At 40.6% G+C, this 14,114-nt stretch overlaps 1 protein-coding gene across 1 annotated transcript in view; it reads right to left on the bottom strand.

The window, feature by feature from the left end:
* Nucleotides 1-537: 537 nt before the first annotated feature.
* slc9a1a (solute carrier family 9 member A1a) overlaps nucleotides 538-14,114 on the bottom strand; it is a 39,521-nt gene continuing 25,944 nt past the window's right edge. The window contains exons 7-12 of the mRNA XM_052036350.1: nucleotides 11,457-11,527; nucleotides 10,688-10,852; nucleotides 10,314-10,428; nucleotides 7,967-8,068; nucleotides 5,721-5,793; nucleotides 538-3,665 (exon numbers count right to left, since the gene is read on the bottom strand). Coding sequence (XP_051892310.1) covers nucleotides 3,415-3,665; nucleotides 5,721-5,793; nucleotides 7,967-8,068; nucleotides 10,314-10,428; nucleotides 10,688-10,852; nucleotides 11,457-11,527 — 777 coding nt within the window. The 3' untranslated portion in view covers nucleotides 538-3,414. The remainder of the gene's footprint in view (nucleotides 3,666-5,720; nucleotides 5,794-7,966; nucleotides 8,069-10,313; nucleotides 10,429-10,687; nucleotides 10,853-11,456; nucleotides 11,528-14,114) is intronic.

Raw genomic sequence — 14,114 nt, forward strand, 5'->3', positions numbered from 1 at the left:
AACAGGTTCAAGAGCTTGTTGGATAGGCATATGGAGGAACGTGAGATAGAGGGATATGCGGGAGGAAGGGGTTAGGTAGTGTGAGGGTGGTCTGATGGACGGCATGACACGGTGGGCCGAAGGGCCTGTTTTGTGCTGTATGGTTCTATGGAAGGAATTGTGCAAGTAGGGGTGCTCCCATGTGCCTGCGACCCTTGTCCTTCTTGGTGGAAGAGGTTGTGGATTTGGAGGTGCTTTCAAAGTAGATCAGATAAATGCTTGCTCCTCTCAAACAGTGCATCTGATTTTAAACCACCCCACATTTATATTCTGCATTCTATTATCACTTTTCCCTTTGTACTACCTTGATGTATTTATGTTTGGAACGATCTGTCTGGATGGCATGCAAAGCAAAGTTTCTCACTGTATCTCAGTACATATGACAATAATAAACCAATTACCAAATTATCCAAGCACCTACTTGTCATGAAACTGGAGAACCTCCAAGTGTTACAAAATGTAGATTGATATCTATAAATGAAATCATTGTATATAAAATAATGTGTATAATTTTATTAATTATACTATGCCTCTGTTATATACACAGTATCAAAATTGATTCCTGCAGTTGGCTGGTACAAGGATGCCACCATGTGGACTGGGAATCGGAGACACCAAGTACTGGTGCTACACAATCAGAGTATTGCAGAACTGCCACAAGTAGCTAGAGCACCTGAACAGAACAAACTTTTACCAACAACTGGATTTCAGCAACTTCATTAGATTTATGACACTAACATAATCGCAATTAAAGCCCTCAAACTCACAAAATCATATAACATTGCTACTCATCTATGCATTGGATTCTTATTCTTCAGGGTAAGGGTTATCCATTGTCTAAATGTGCAGAAACATTCTCTATGCTGTAGGCTAGGACCATCTGCCACGTTTAACCCATTCTCAGTTGTGTACCGTGGAGTTTATCCTTGGACACATTATGAATTATGTCCCCATCCACAAGCAAGGTGGTGCAACTCCAGCTGTTTTATTTGTGTAGCTAGTTCCTGTCGTGCCATGTTTAGTGAATTCCCCCTCAATTTATGTCTGTAGCGAGTCCCAAGGCTTGTATCAATGCTGGTAGGGAATCCCTGTCATCTTCACATACACAGTGCAACCCGACAATATTTCTTTACAAACTGAGGACTTTTCCACCAAGGAAGCATGCAGAGATATTGCCTATTCAGCAGTCTAGAGCTGTGAATCACTTTGCAGGGTATCTACTCCTAGAAGCAAATTCCATATGTTGGAGTTTCTACATACTAACCTATCTCAAACTGAACTCAGACTCACCATTTGAGCCCGGCTGCAGTCTATTAATCCATTTTTCAGAAGGCATTTGATGGAATGGAGCTTCTCTGCTCCATATACTGTGATATCTGCAGCCATTTGAATTAAGTAGAACACCAGCAAATGTGATACCATTTTGCTTCTCTCGAGATCTAGTCCAAACTGAGGTGGACAGGAGACCATTGATTGACACATGATCTTATGGGGCTGCCTATTCACAACCACGTATACAGACCTACAATTTACAGACCTTAGCTAAAGCCCTTACGTGTTGCAGGGGAAGAATGCTTCAAGCTTCTGAATTGAGATATTGAACAGACGAAACAAAATTAATTGAATATATACCTTTAAACAAATATAAAACCATCTGAAAAACAAGCATAAAAAACAAAATCAATATCCCAGCATTATAGCAACTCACCAGAACCTCCAAATACCCTGCAGCACAACAAATTAAATCACTTTTCTTCTTGTGTGCTGAAACATATGTAAACAGGTTACTTTGAAAAAGTGCATAAATTAATCACTTAGTTAATATCTTTGAAAGCAAATCAGTAAGAGCAGCAAATCATTCAACACCAACACACTTCCTTATGACCATCTTCCCCTTGATGACATTTAGTCTCCCTGCTTCAGGAATGCAGCAGAATGACAGCTAACAAAAATTCAGGAGGTTCACCAAGCCCCACAACTACTCCAAGCTTGGACCCAATTCCCACTGTATAGTAGAAGCTGACACCTGATCTGACCCCACAAGCCTGAGCTGTATTTCTACAAAGGGTAAATAAAATTAAGCATTAGTTTTGGTGCTGCCAATTTCAAGCTCATATTTACAAAATGTCCCAAGCAAACTTAAATACAAATTGTGCTGGGTTGCACCTGAACCATCACCCACCGCGCCCATGGCCCCCACCCTCATCCTAAGCACACCACCAACCCAACCCACTAGGCTCCTCCATTCCCCCCACAACCATCCCTTACCCCTGTTCTCAGCATCCCTTCATATTCTACTCAGCCAGACCAAATCTCCCTTTCCCATACCAGCCCTTGATTATGTTCTGCCATTTATAACTCCCCTCATTACATTCAGTCATCCCACACCTCCCCTTGCCTTTCCATCCTCCTCCTCAATGTGCTTGGCTAAACTACCCCTCCCTTCTTTATGTTCAACCTCTTATTGGTCTCACCACACTCAGCCAAACTACCCGCACCCACCTTACCCAGCCACCCTGCCTCTCCTCTCTGCATTTGGACAAACTATTACCTCCCCACTGAACTTGGCTGCACCCTGTTTCCCTGCCTTCTTTCCTGTTCTCCTCTACACATTGCCCATCTCCATCTTCTGGAGTTCTGATAAACTCCTTTAATGCCAATGTTTGGAATAAAGGCTGCAACATTAAAATGGCTTGGCTGGAATCACTGGCTGGACCAGAATTGCCAGTGTATTTGGTCCCTGACACAAGTGAATTATAGTGCATTCCACAAGTTGAAATACTGACACTGGTCAGACAATATATATAAATGGGCCCTCCAGACATTTAGCAGTGATCATCTTTCTATCACAATTAGAATATACAACATAAAATGGAACTACTTTAATACAATCTGATGAAAAGTAGTCCCTGATAACAACTAGAAAAATAAATTTGATCTTTGGTTTCAAGACATATATTTTGTGTGCTTGAGCTGATGAGGACCTTCGGATCAGAACCTGTTTCTCGAAGTGTTGTGGCTGTCTTATAGGCCCCAGCTCTGGCATATGAAGGAATATTGACAGACTTACCAGGGAACAGCACCTGGATTGAATACTGGACACCTACTGTACAGGAGGCCAGACATTAATTATATCAACTGTGATTCTCACTAATATCAACCAAAAATATCTTTACCACAAACAAAATTTCAGTACTTTTTTCTTTTGTCCCTTACTCCCCATTGTAAGATTGGTATTTACACTGCTCTGTGAGACGGGAACAAACAAGGAGGAGTTTTATCTCTGGAAATACACCATGAGAAACAGGCTTCAAGCATAATTTGGGGTGATGAATGACGTTGGCAGGAGCTAGAGATTTAATGTCTTGGTTGGCTCTATGACTCATCGTGGTCAGCAGGTTTGCTCTCCGGTCCTGGGTCACTCACAAAACGCAGGATGCGCTGACTGGGTGAAACATCTAGCGTTGCCGATTGTGAAAGTCCAACATCAGGAGTTCCGTTTTCCTTCTCTGTCACAGAAGGTTCACTTAAAATACCAACTGTTGACTTGGAGGAATCACTGGCTAACTTAACAGTGATCACTGGCATATTCTCTGCAGAATCCATGCCCTCATAATTCAGGGAATCTGAATGAAGAGAGGGAGGAGGATGGTTAATGATGTGCTCTCACATTTCATCTTGCTATTTGTAATTGGAATCTGGGAAAAATGAATCAGACACATTTTAAGTATGATTTGAAAATTTCATTTTAAACTCTGTGGCTTTGTAAAATTTGAGACCTAGTTCACTCTTAAGTTTGCAAATTATTTTAGTGTGGGCTGTCGCATAGGTTAGGGACAACCAGTTTACTCAAAGAATAGGTAGTTGCTACCCAAGTACCCTGAGGGCATAATCTGCATTTTTGAAGTTACGTCTTGGCCCAGTTGAATTAGTGTTCAATTTTCCCTCAAAAGCTGACACAAAACACAGACCAACACTTCAGTAGAGATTTAGGGACCAGAGTACAGTCAAAGGGTCCCAAGTTTTATTTAAGACCTTAAACCTATACATGGATTGCCCTCTCAGGTAAGTGCAAAAGACCTCATGAAACTTGTGACATAAAAGCAGGGCACGTTTCACTGCTGTCCTGGCTGATACTTACTCCACAACCAACATCACTAAAATATTTAATTGTTTTTTTGTCCCCTCACTTTTTTTTTGAGAGGATGTTATGGGCAAACTGGCTGTCATGTTTGCCTACAACAGTGACTACATTTCAAGAGCTTCAAACTGCTTTAACATTAAGGGTATTAAAAGTCATAACATAAATTCAGGTGTCAGAGGTTTTCCCTTCTCACGAGTGAAGCCACCCAAGCAAAGAATCATGTACCATATAAAGGGTAAATAGATTAATCCAGAGTGGTGAACTTATAGAATTCTTTATCATTAAATATATTCAAGGAAGTAGCTATGTTTCTTAATGCTAAATGGATCAAAGGATATGGGAAGAAAACAGGAATAGGATACTGAAGTGGATGATAAGCCAGGATCATACTGAATGGCAGAGCAGGACTAAAGAGTCAAATGGCTTTCTCCCATTTTTCTGTGTTCCAATTCTCTTTCTCAAGGCTTAAGGCCAGGAAGAAAACTGCAGTCACCAGAGGTCTGAAGGGGAGGCTTTACTTAGGATTCAAAGGGCAAGGGGGCCCAGGGAAATAAAAGCAGAATGTGTACATTTTCAACTTCTACAATTCCAGCAACCTGCATACTGAGGTCAGGAGCTAGCAACCTTATTTTCACATTAAAACCATCATAGAGTCATACAGCACGGAAACAAGCCCTTCGGTCCAACTAGTCAATACTGACCAAGATTCCCATCTAAGCTAGTCCCACTTGCTCGCATTTGGCCCACATCCCTCTAAACCTTTCCTATCCATGTACCCATCCAAGTACCTTATATATGTTGTTAATGTACCTGCCTCAACCACTTCCTCTGGTAGCTCAGTCCATATACTGACCACTCTCTGAGTGAAAAAGCTGCCCCTTAGGTTCCTATTAAATCTCTCTCCTCTCACAAACCTATGCCCTCTAATTCTTGATATCCCAACCCTGGGAAAAAAACTGCACATTCACCCCGTCTATGCCCCTTATAATTTTATATACTTCTATAAGATCACCCATCATTCCTCTACACTCCAATGAAAAATGTCCCAACCTGCTCAACCCCTCTCCATAACTCAGTCCCTCGAGTCCTGGCAACATCCTCATAAATCTCCTCTGTACTCTTTCCAGTTTAATGGCATCTTTCCTATAGCAAGGAGACCTAAACTGAACACAATATTCCAAATGCGGCCTCACCAACATCTTGTACAACTGCTACATTGCATCCCTACTTCTATACTCAGTGCCCTGACTGAGGAAGACCAGCGTGCCAAAAGCCTTCTTAACCACTCTGTCTACCTTGTACTTGTACTCCTAGGTCCCTCTGTCCTACAATACACCCAGGGCCCTACTGTTCACTGTGAAAGTCTTACCCTCATTTGTCTTCCCAAAATGCAACACTCACACATCAGGACTGAACTCCATTTGTCATTCCTCGGCCCACTTATTCAACTGATCAAGATCCCTCTGCAAGTTCTGATAACCCTGTAAATCCTGCTTGGAAGAGTAAAACATGGCCAAGATGGTGCCTATGACATTACCTGATTCAGCTTTTACATTGGAAGTCCTTGGGGATTCCCAGTCAAGAGGTGGAGATAACATCTGAGAAGGTGTCTGTAAAAAGATCATCCAAGGAACTCAAGCATGACTCTAAGGACATGGATCACAGCCAAACAAATGAGATCAAAGGAACGTAAACCTAATACACTAACCATGGGACACACATTCTTTAAACCATATCACAATGCTTCTCTGGTTGAGACCTTGTTCCTACCGGATGTCCACAATGCCCCAATCCCTTATCCTATCAAACACTGGCTCCTGGTGATCCACAGATTGTTTTCATTTGCTGTCAGTTAAACACTGCCGCAGTGGGCCAATGGGAATGCAAAATATGACAGATGTGGAACGTAGACTCTGGCATCCATACTTTTCCCCCAACTTCCACACCCCCCGCTCCTTCCAAATTCAAACGCTGAAGGCACCAAACTGCTTAAACAGCAAGAATTTTCAGTGCGTCCGTGGTGGGCAGAATACAGATCTGATTGTGACTCAGTGTCAGTACAAGGAGATGTTCCAGCAAACACTTCACAGCTGGCCACACAGCCTACCAGAGACAAGCTGGCAATCTTAAATAAGCAAGCAGTCACTTACTGCATAAACATTAAAGGACAGGGACTCTCACTTTTTTCTTTAATCCTGTGGCCTTGAGACACGCGCTGAGATCCGCATAATATGGACCGATTAACAAACCTGGTCCAGGCCAGCTAATGATTAATGCTGGAATGCAAGACATTGTTGTTGACAAAGGCACCACTTGTCATCAGGTTACCTTGGGAAAGCCCATTTTCTTGAACTGTAATCTATGTACTAAAGATTTTCATCCTGTGACAAATATCCCAATCAAACCCCACTTATGAATTGTGGAATTGTTGCCATACTGGATTGATGGTCTCTTCTTAAACACATCAGTAGTATTTCCCTGCCATTTCTGAAGCATACAGGCAGTTCCACTCAGCTTTTCCATAAAAGAGAGATACAGCATTTCAGTTTGACATAATACTATTACAATAGTTACTGCCATAAAGAGAAGCAACATTCAAATCCTCAACATTACAAACATACACTCTGTTATTACATTGCCATAGGTATGGGGTTCAGGAACACAAGCCAGTTATGTGGCTAGATGTGTGGCCAGAGCTATGGCTGGGACATGGGTTGGTGTCTAGCCAGGCGGAGACTGGGATTGCAGCCTGGATTGGGAGCTGGAGACTGCAGCCTGGAAAGGAAGGTGCAAAGAAGCTTGGAAGGGTCAGTGAACAGGGGGTCCTATGTCTGATCCCAGGCATGTGCGTGTAGGTGCAAGGGAGTAAGTGTGTACCTGCCAGGTAGCTCCTCAGTTTGTGCCCACCATTGTCTGAGCATTAATATCCATGCAACAGATCCTGATCTCTAGTCGTTAGATCAAAAACTGGCTCTGCCAGGTCCATATAGTATCAGGTGCACAACAGATACTCCATATTAAAATAAACCACATGCATGCAATTTCCATTCCACAATATAAAAGTTTAAGACCTGGAATGTCAGGACCCTTGCAGTTAATCCCAGCAGTGACAGACCTGAACACTATTCAGCTTTCATTGTTGAGGAACCAGGCTTCTACAATGACATGAGTGAGACATGATGGCCAGTCATTACGTCTCACTCATGAAGAACAAGGCACTGATACATCTTCTTCCGGAGAGTCAAACTAGAAAAGGAATGTGGTGTTCATCAAGTGCACCTTGCCATCAACAATTAGGCATGCGTAAATGGTGGAATGCCTCCCAACTATCCACTTGCCTACCCAATTGGGCACCTCCTGCCCATGTGGAAGAGTCTGCTGTCGAGGAAGTGGGAATGGGGCGAGTGGGAGGAGGATGAGGACAATTAAGCTCCTCCCTGTAACCACACTTAGCATCAATACACTCCCAACCATATCTAATTTCGAATTGATTAAGGGTCTCTCTACAATATTAAACCATCTCCATTTTCAGTAATTAGCCATACTCCATTTTTAGCTTCTTATACAGAGTCTAATCAATAAAATTCCCTGTGGAAAATCTGGGCTTCATGGAATTGCTAAACCTTAAGGTGTAGAGACACAGATTTCGTAGGGAGCGATATTGCTCCAAGATTTGATTAACAGCAGCAGTGGGAAATGATACTGAATACTGCAAATATTTTAAGAGTTCACACAAACCAAAGCAAATATTGCCTGAACAGTGAATCTGAATCAGTCACCTACCCGTGCATCCATGCTTTGCAATCTTTGACGTTTCAGAAATATTTGACTCCATTGGTCCTCGTATGAGTCAACAACCAGAGTATGCCTGCTATAGGATCGAAGCTGAAAAATAAGACTGGAGATTACCCACTTGAACACACAGCAAAATAATGGATTATTTGCAGAGTCCCTCAAAGCCACCCATGTTACAGTCCAACGTAGTGCAGGAAGACACATTACTCAGTGAATAACAATTACTCTGGTAACAATTAGGAGGGGTTATCCTGACAGCATTCATGGTCATGAGCAATCTTTTTCCCAGACAGTTTCTATAGTTAATGAGTAATCTTTATCCTGATGAATTACCTGTATCTGAATAGTAACAGTAAATAGAACAGTTGGACTCAACATTTTTGGTGAACCCGAACCATTTTTGACGGCTATTTGTGTGAAAGATTTTTTTTGGAAAAGTAACACCAATGAAGAGCTCTATACGATATCATCTGAATATGACTATGAATACACTTTATGCATTTAGGGCAGCAAAAGAAAGATGCTGTCACTTTAATTATGGCATTCATTACATGAGATGCAACATTCACTGCAGAAATTTAAAATCAGCAGCTGCCTGTGTTTGCAAGGCATCTATATAAAATTAATATTACAGTGCCTGGAAGCATTAGAGACCAAGTTTTAAAAGGGGATGACCAGTAACAAAATGCTGCTCCCAAATAACGCACAAGTTTCACGTCATTTGCATTACTTTTGTTAAATAAAGAGCAGTTATAAATAATTTATTTTAAGATAGGTAATTGAAGCAGCCTGTTGCCCAGTTCCTAACGTTTTAGTCTTCTGCATGTCCAGTTATTTCAAGAGATAACAAGCACCAAATATCAATATGAATACCACTGTTATTCCAGTCTTCTCTATATACTTCCGAGTTGCGACCAAGGCAATTTTGCTTTGCAAATGATTCAATTTGTCTGCATCTCTTAAAAGGATGAAGATGGAATTCTTCAGTCAGCTGTGGCATTATGGAAGGCCTCAAAGAAACATCTTTCAAGCCACACGTTTTGCATCACAAACACAGAATTGTAGAATGCTACATCAAGGAAGAATCTGGTTGTCCTTTCCAGTTTGTGTTGACTATTTAGTGGAGCTATACAATTAATCATAATATCTTGTGCTTTCCAAATACATCTGAATTTTTTTTTCTTTAAGTATTTATTCACTTTTGCACATTGCTGGTGAATCGGCTTTCAGACCAAAATGTCCATTGACCATGTTCAGATGAAGTGCCAAATTGATGACTTTTCTTGATTTCCTTCCATCTTGGATCCTTCCCATCAGATTAGCCTGTCTCCAGCCACCTCGGTTCACTCCTTTGTGATATCAAGAAATGGCTCAGAGCTAAGGCTATGCGACCAGACAACATCCTAGTTGTAGTACCGAAGATCTATGCTCCAGAACTAGCTGCATTGCCAGTAAAATCAAAACATTGGCATCTACCAGCCTTGGTCAAAACATGGACCAAAGTGCTGAATTCCAGAGCCAAGGTGAGAGTGACAGCCCTTGACATCAAGGCAGCAGGTGATTGATAGAGTGGCATCAAGTGCCCTTGCAAAAATGAAGTCAATGGGCATCAAAGAAAAAACACTCCAAGACTGGAATTGTACATCACTGCAGGAGTTCCTCTAGCTCTACAGTTCGAAGTTTCAATGAAATAAATACAATATTTAGCTCCTCAGCTAGACTCTTGCCTGCAATGCAGCAAGTTACTTTTTTTCTTTCCTATCATTCCCGAATGCATTGTAACCAGCAATATTAGGATCCCAATCCTTTCGTTCTTTGTGCCACAACTTATTGTCACTCCATGTGATGATTTGTACCTGCAACTCACCAAACTTACCTACCAAAAACTTTATGCATTTATATACATGCACTCCATAGGCTATTTTGGCATTTGTCTATTTGATTTCCTCCATTTCTGAAGTATTTGCTCCAGTGCTATTTATGTCTATATTTTCTACCCTCTACTCTTTTTCTCGTCTCTAATATAACACTCTGGAGCTCACCTGTCAAAGGTTAATTTAGGCTTTCCTTCATAATACTGGTTTATCCTCCTAGGGCTCACTGGTCCCAGCCTAGTTGAGCTGTAAACTTTTCAGTCTGAAGTTGACCCCCACCCCGGCCTCAGAACTTGTCCCAAAATCCTATTAGTTTAAGCTCTTGCTCCTGCTCCATTTTCCATCTGTGCACTAACCCTGTTTTCTACTTCTCACCTACTAACAGTTACTCTGCATGGCAACTGTACAGTTGGGGAGTATCTGTAGTTTGTGAGTAATCTTTAACTTGAACATATTCATACCCGCTGTCTTGTTTTTTGGAGATTATCTCTGAGTATTTTCCGGACTTCCTCCTCTTTTTCTTTGGAAAGTGTGGGCAGCAGTCGTTCAGTAAGTGTACTTCTTCTTGTCATATCCCTATTGAAAAAATGTTTGAAAAAGAACACCAAGTTAACCATCAAGCTACAGGATGGAAGTGAAAAAACAGTTACAAAAATTATTCCACTATTTAAATAAGAATTCAATGCTTCAAGCTAGTTCTTTGAATCCTGTACATACAACTTTTCTCATGATTATCTCATGACTAAGACTTTTCATAAAAATCTCTCCCATTACCCCTTCATATCCTCTCTCCCAACACCCTTCTTCCAGTTGCCTCTCTGTTGTAGTCACTTACTGTATGGATACTGACGTTGGAACCTTGGGTAGGCCACCAGTCGTTACCATTTCAATCGCATTTTTCATCTCCATCTTGTGATAAAATGCAATGAGCTGAGGTTCTTTGGATCTTTCTCCACTAATTAAACATTTCCTAATGTACTTTTTATTAAACCGGCTCAGCCTGCAAAAGCAAAATCAATTCCAAATGAATAAATTGTGCTGTGTGTGTGTAGAACTGTTTTCCCACTGCATGTAACATTCTATTTTCCAGTGGCTGGAACATTTGCATCAGTGAGGATATAATATAATACAATCACTTAAATATCCTGTTATCTTTGCTCCCCCTGGTGCATGTGTAGCCTAAATATTTAATACTCCTCCAAATGCTGGTGATAAACTTTAAATTCAATTATATTAGAATAAACCCATTTAATCCTTACAATATGATATGGTGCCGAGGAATGGAAAACTCAAGCTGTCATCTGCACTGAGAAAACAAAAAAAAGGTGTAGGGAAAAGGGACATTGCAGGTCAGCAGTTAAGCACTACGAGGTATAATGTGTTCCTGCTGGCGTGCACCCATTACTGGTAGCATACAGCCAGATTCAAATGTATCTGAAACTATGGCTTGATTACTCATTGAATTAAATGAACAAAAATAAACCTCTTACATGTGGAATTAGATAATCCCATGGCATTCATAATGAGAAAGTGGTGTATAGATGGACCAATGTCCTGGTTACTGGGAATTGTTACTGACAAGCAACTAGTGAAGCTTGACTCACTTGTCCTTCCAGTGGTGATGTCCATAATGTCCACATACATCTTCAATACCAGTCAGTAAATGATCCAGGAACTGTGGAGAGATGAATATCTTTAACATCCAATTGGAAATATAGTCATTTGCTACAGGATGCTGTTGTGGGTCAACAAACTGCACAGTCCTGCCAGACTTATGGAATCAAAAGCTTCAAATCACACTAAAAGGTCTGCTGGCTCTGAAACATCTCTTCACTTACTTCCTGTCATATAATTGTTATTTTTCTTTAACTTGGTCCTGAAAAAGCACAATAACATGAACTATTTTTTCCAAATATTAGGTTGAACAGATTAGAGGTAGATAGTCCCCAAACAAACCATATGTAGGAAAAAAAATTGAAATTATATGGCACATTTACTAACATAGTAAACATCCCAATGAGCTTCAAAAGATCGCAATCAAACAAATTTAATACCAAGCCATAGACAGGAGTATTGGGTAGATGACCAAAAGGTGATCAAAGAGATAGATTTTAAGAGACATCGCAGAGAATGAAAGAGAGGCGAGTTTATGGGTTTAGGGTCCAAATTCCAGAGCTTTGGGAGCCTATACATCCATAAATCCAATTGGAAACATAGTCATTTGCTATAGGTTGCTGATAAATGTTAATTCATCAATGATAGAAATGTTAAAATCAAGGATCCACAGCGGGTCAGAAGTCGTGGAGTGCAGATAACATGAACAATTGTAAGGGTGGAGGAGTTTTCAGAAACAGGAAGGGGTACACCATTGTATATCTTCATAATCAGGAGCCAACATAGGTCTGTCTGCAAGCATAGAAGGGATGGCTAACTCAACAGTGCAAGCAGTACAGTTTTTATGACTGATAAAAAGTGTTGAACTTGGGAAGCAAGTCAGCCTTGTGTTGAGTATGGTCAAGACTAGAGATAACAAAGGTCTGGATAAGTGGTCCAGTAGATAATTGGAGGCAGGGTGGTTTCAGAGAGATGTTATGGCAGTTAAAAGAGATGACTGTAGTGATGGTACAAATGTATGGCTCAAAGCACATCTTGGCATCAAAAGTAACAGCAAGGTTGCAAAACATATGGTTCAGTGCTAAGGTACAAGCTACTTAGGTTCTGATCAGCAGAATAAAAGCATGTCTCAGAAAATGAAGACAACAATAAATTGTATTTAATAGTGAGAAAATGAGTCTGAATTTATGTCGAGGTTAACTGTAAGATACTATGTGTAACGAGATGAAGTGAACCCATTGGCAAGGGTAGGGAGAAATGCAAAATGCTATGGATGCTGGAAATGAAATACAAAAAAAAGGACATGCAGGAAATAGTAAATCAAGCTGCATCTGTGGAGTAGGAAATATTGAGCCTACTTGCTGTGAAGTCGAAAAGAATAAGAGGTTATCTCATTGAAACACAAGATTCTGAGAGCACTTGACATGTTAGACCAAGCAAAGATATTTTCTTTGATGGGAATGTCTAGAATAAGAGGGTATAGAGTAATGGATAAGGGGTTGACCACAAGCTGAGTTTAGGAGGAATTTCTTTTGGAGGTTGTGACCTTTTGGAATTCACCACCACAAAGACTTGTGGATTAAAAATGTATTTAAAGCTGAGAGCAATAGATTTTGATGACAGGAGAATCAAGACTTAGGGGGAATATGCATGAAAATGACTTTGAGGCCAAAAATCACATCAGGCACAATCTTACTGAGTGATAGTGCAGGCTTGTGGCATATTCCTGTTCCCATATCTTATGTTCTTACGTAGCAGCATGGGATGGACAAACAATGTTAGCTTTGCACCCCAAGCATTTCTAAATAAGAAAATAAAAGGTCCAACAAACCCTTTAAATCAACGGGGACAGAGTGCCCCATACCCTGTGTATGTTGGAAGGACATCAACAACTTTGACCAAAAGGCTGTGGGGTAGGAGGATATCACAGGAGAGGAGATGCAGAGGAATAAGGGTTATAGTAATAATGGTTTATAATTAGGAGGACAGTTAGTATCGTTTGCAGTCAGGATCAAGAATCCCAATCACTATGTTTCCCATCCGGTGACAGGATAAGGAACACTGTGAAATGGGTGAAATGGCTTAGAATCTGGAAATGGAGAGAGAAAAAAAAAGTTTTTGGACTTCACGTCTGAAACAATTAGACACAAAAGCTTGGGGACGTGGCTCTGCTAAATGAATATCAGGAGTTCAGAGCAGAATTTAAAATCACAACCTCATGGATAATAATTTCAGTATTACTTGAGTCAGAACAAACTGACTTGGGATGAAACAGGTTAGGAATGGCAACAGGTAGCTAAAGGGGTAAATGTGGGAAGAAGGATTTGATTACATGGGGTAATAGCATACTAAGACAGGAAGGAGCTGTAGCTTTGGGCCAGGCTGTGCCTGAACCATGCTGAGACCACGTTTCTAGCAGAACCACAGCAGTAAGATTTAAAATTAATAAACTTGGTAGAGTGGGGTGAGGCTGGCTGGGAAGAATGCTAGAAATTACAGAAACACAATATTAAAATTATTTCAAGAAAAAAATTGAAGACAAAATACAGAACAAAAATAAGAAGAATGACCAATGTTCAGATAAAAACATAGTGCATAACAAGGAATAATAATTTTTTAAAAATTAAACTGTTAATAAGCCATGCAAT

Source organism: Pristis pectinata, chromosome 22 (genome assembly GCF_009764475.1).
Source record: "Pristis pectinata isolate sPriPec2 chromosome 22, sPriPec2.1.pri, whole genome shotgun sequence".
NCBI classification, from domain to species: domain Eukaryota; kingdom Metazoa; phylum Chordata; class Chondrichthyes; order Rhinopristiformes; family Pristidae; genus Pristis; species Pristis pectinata.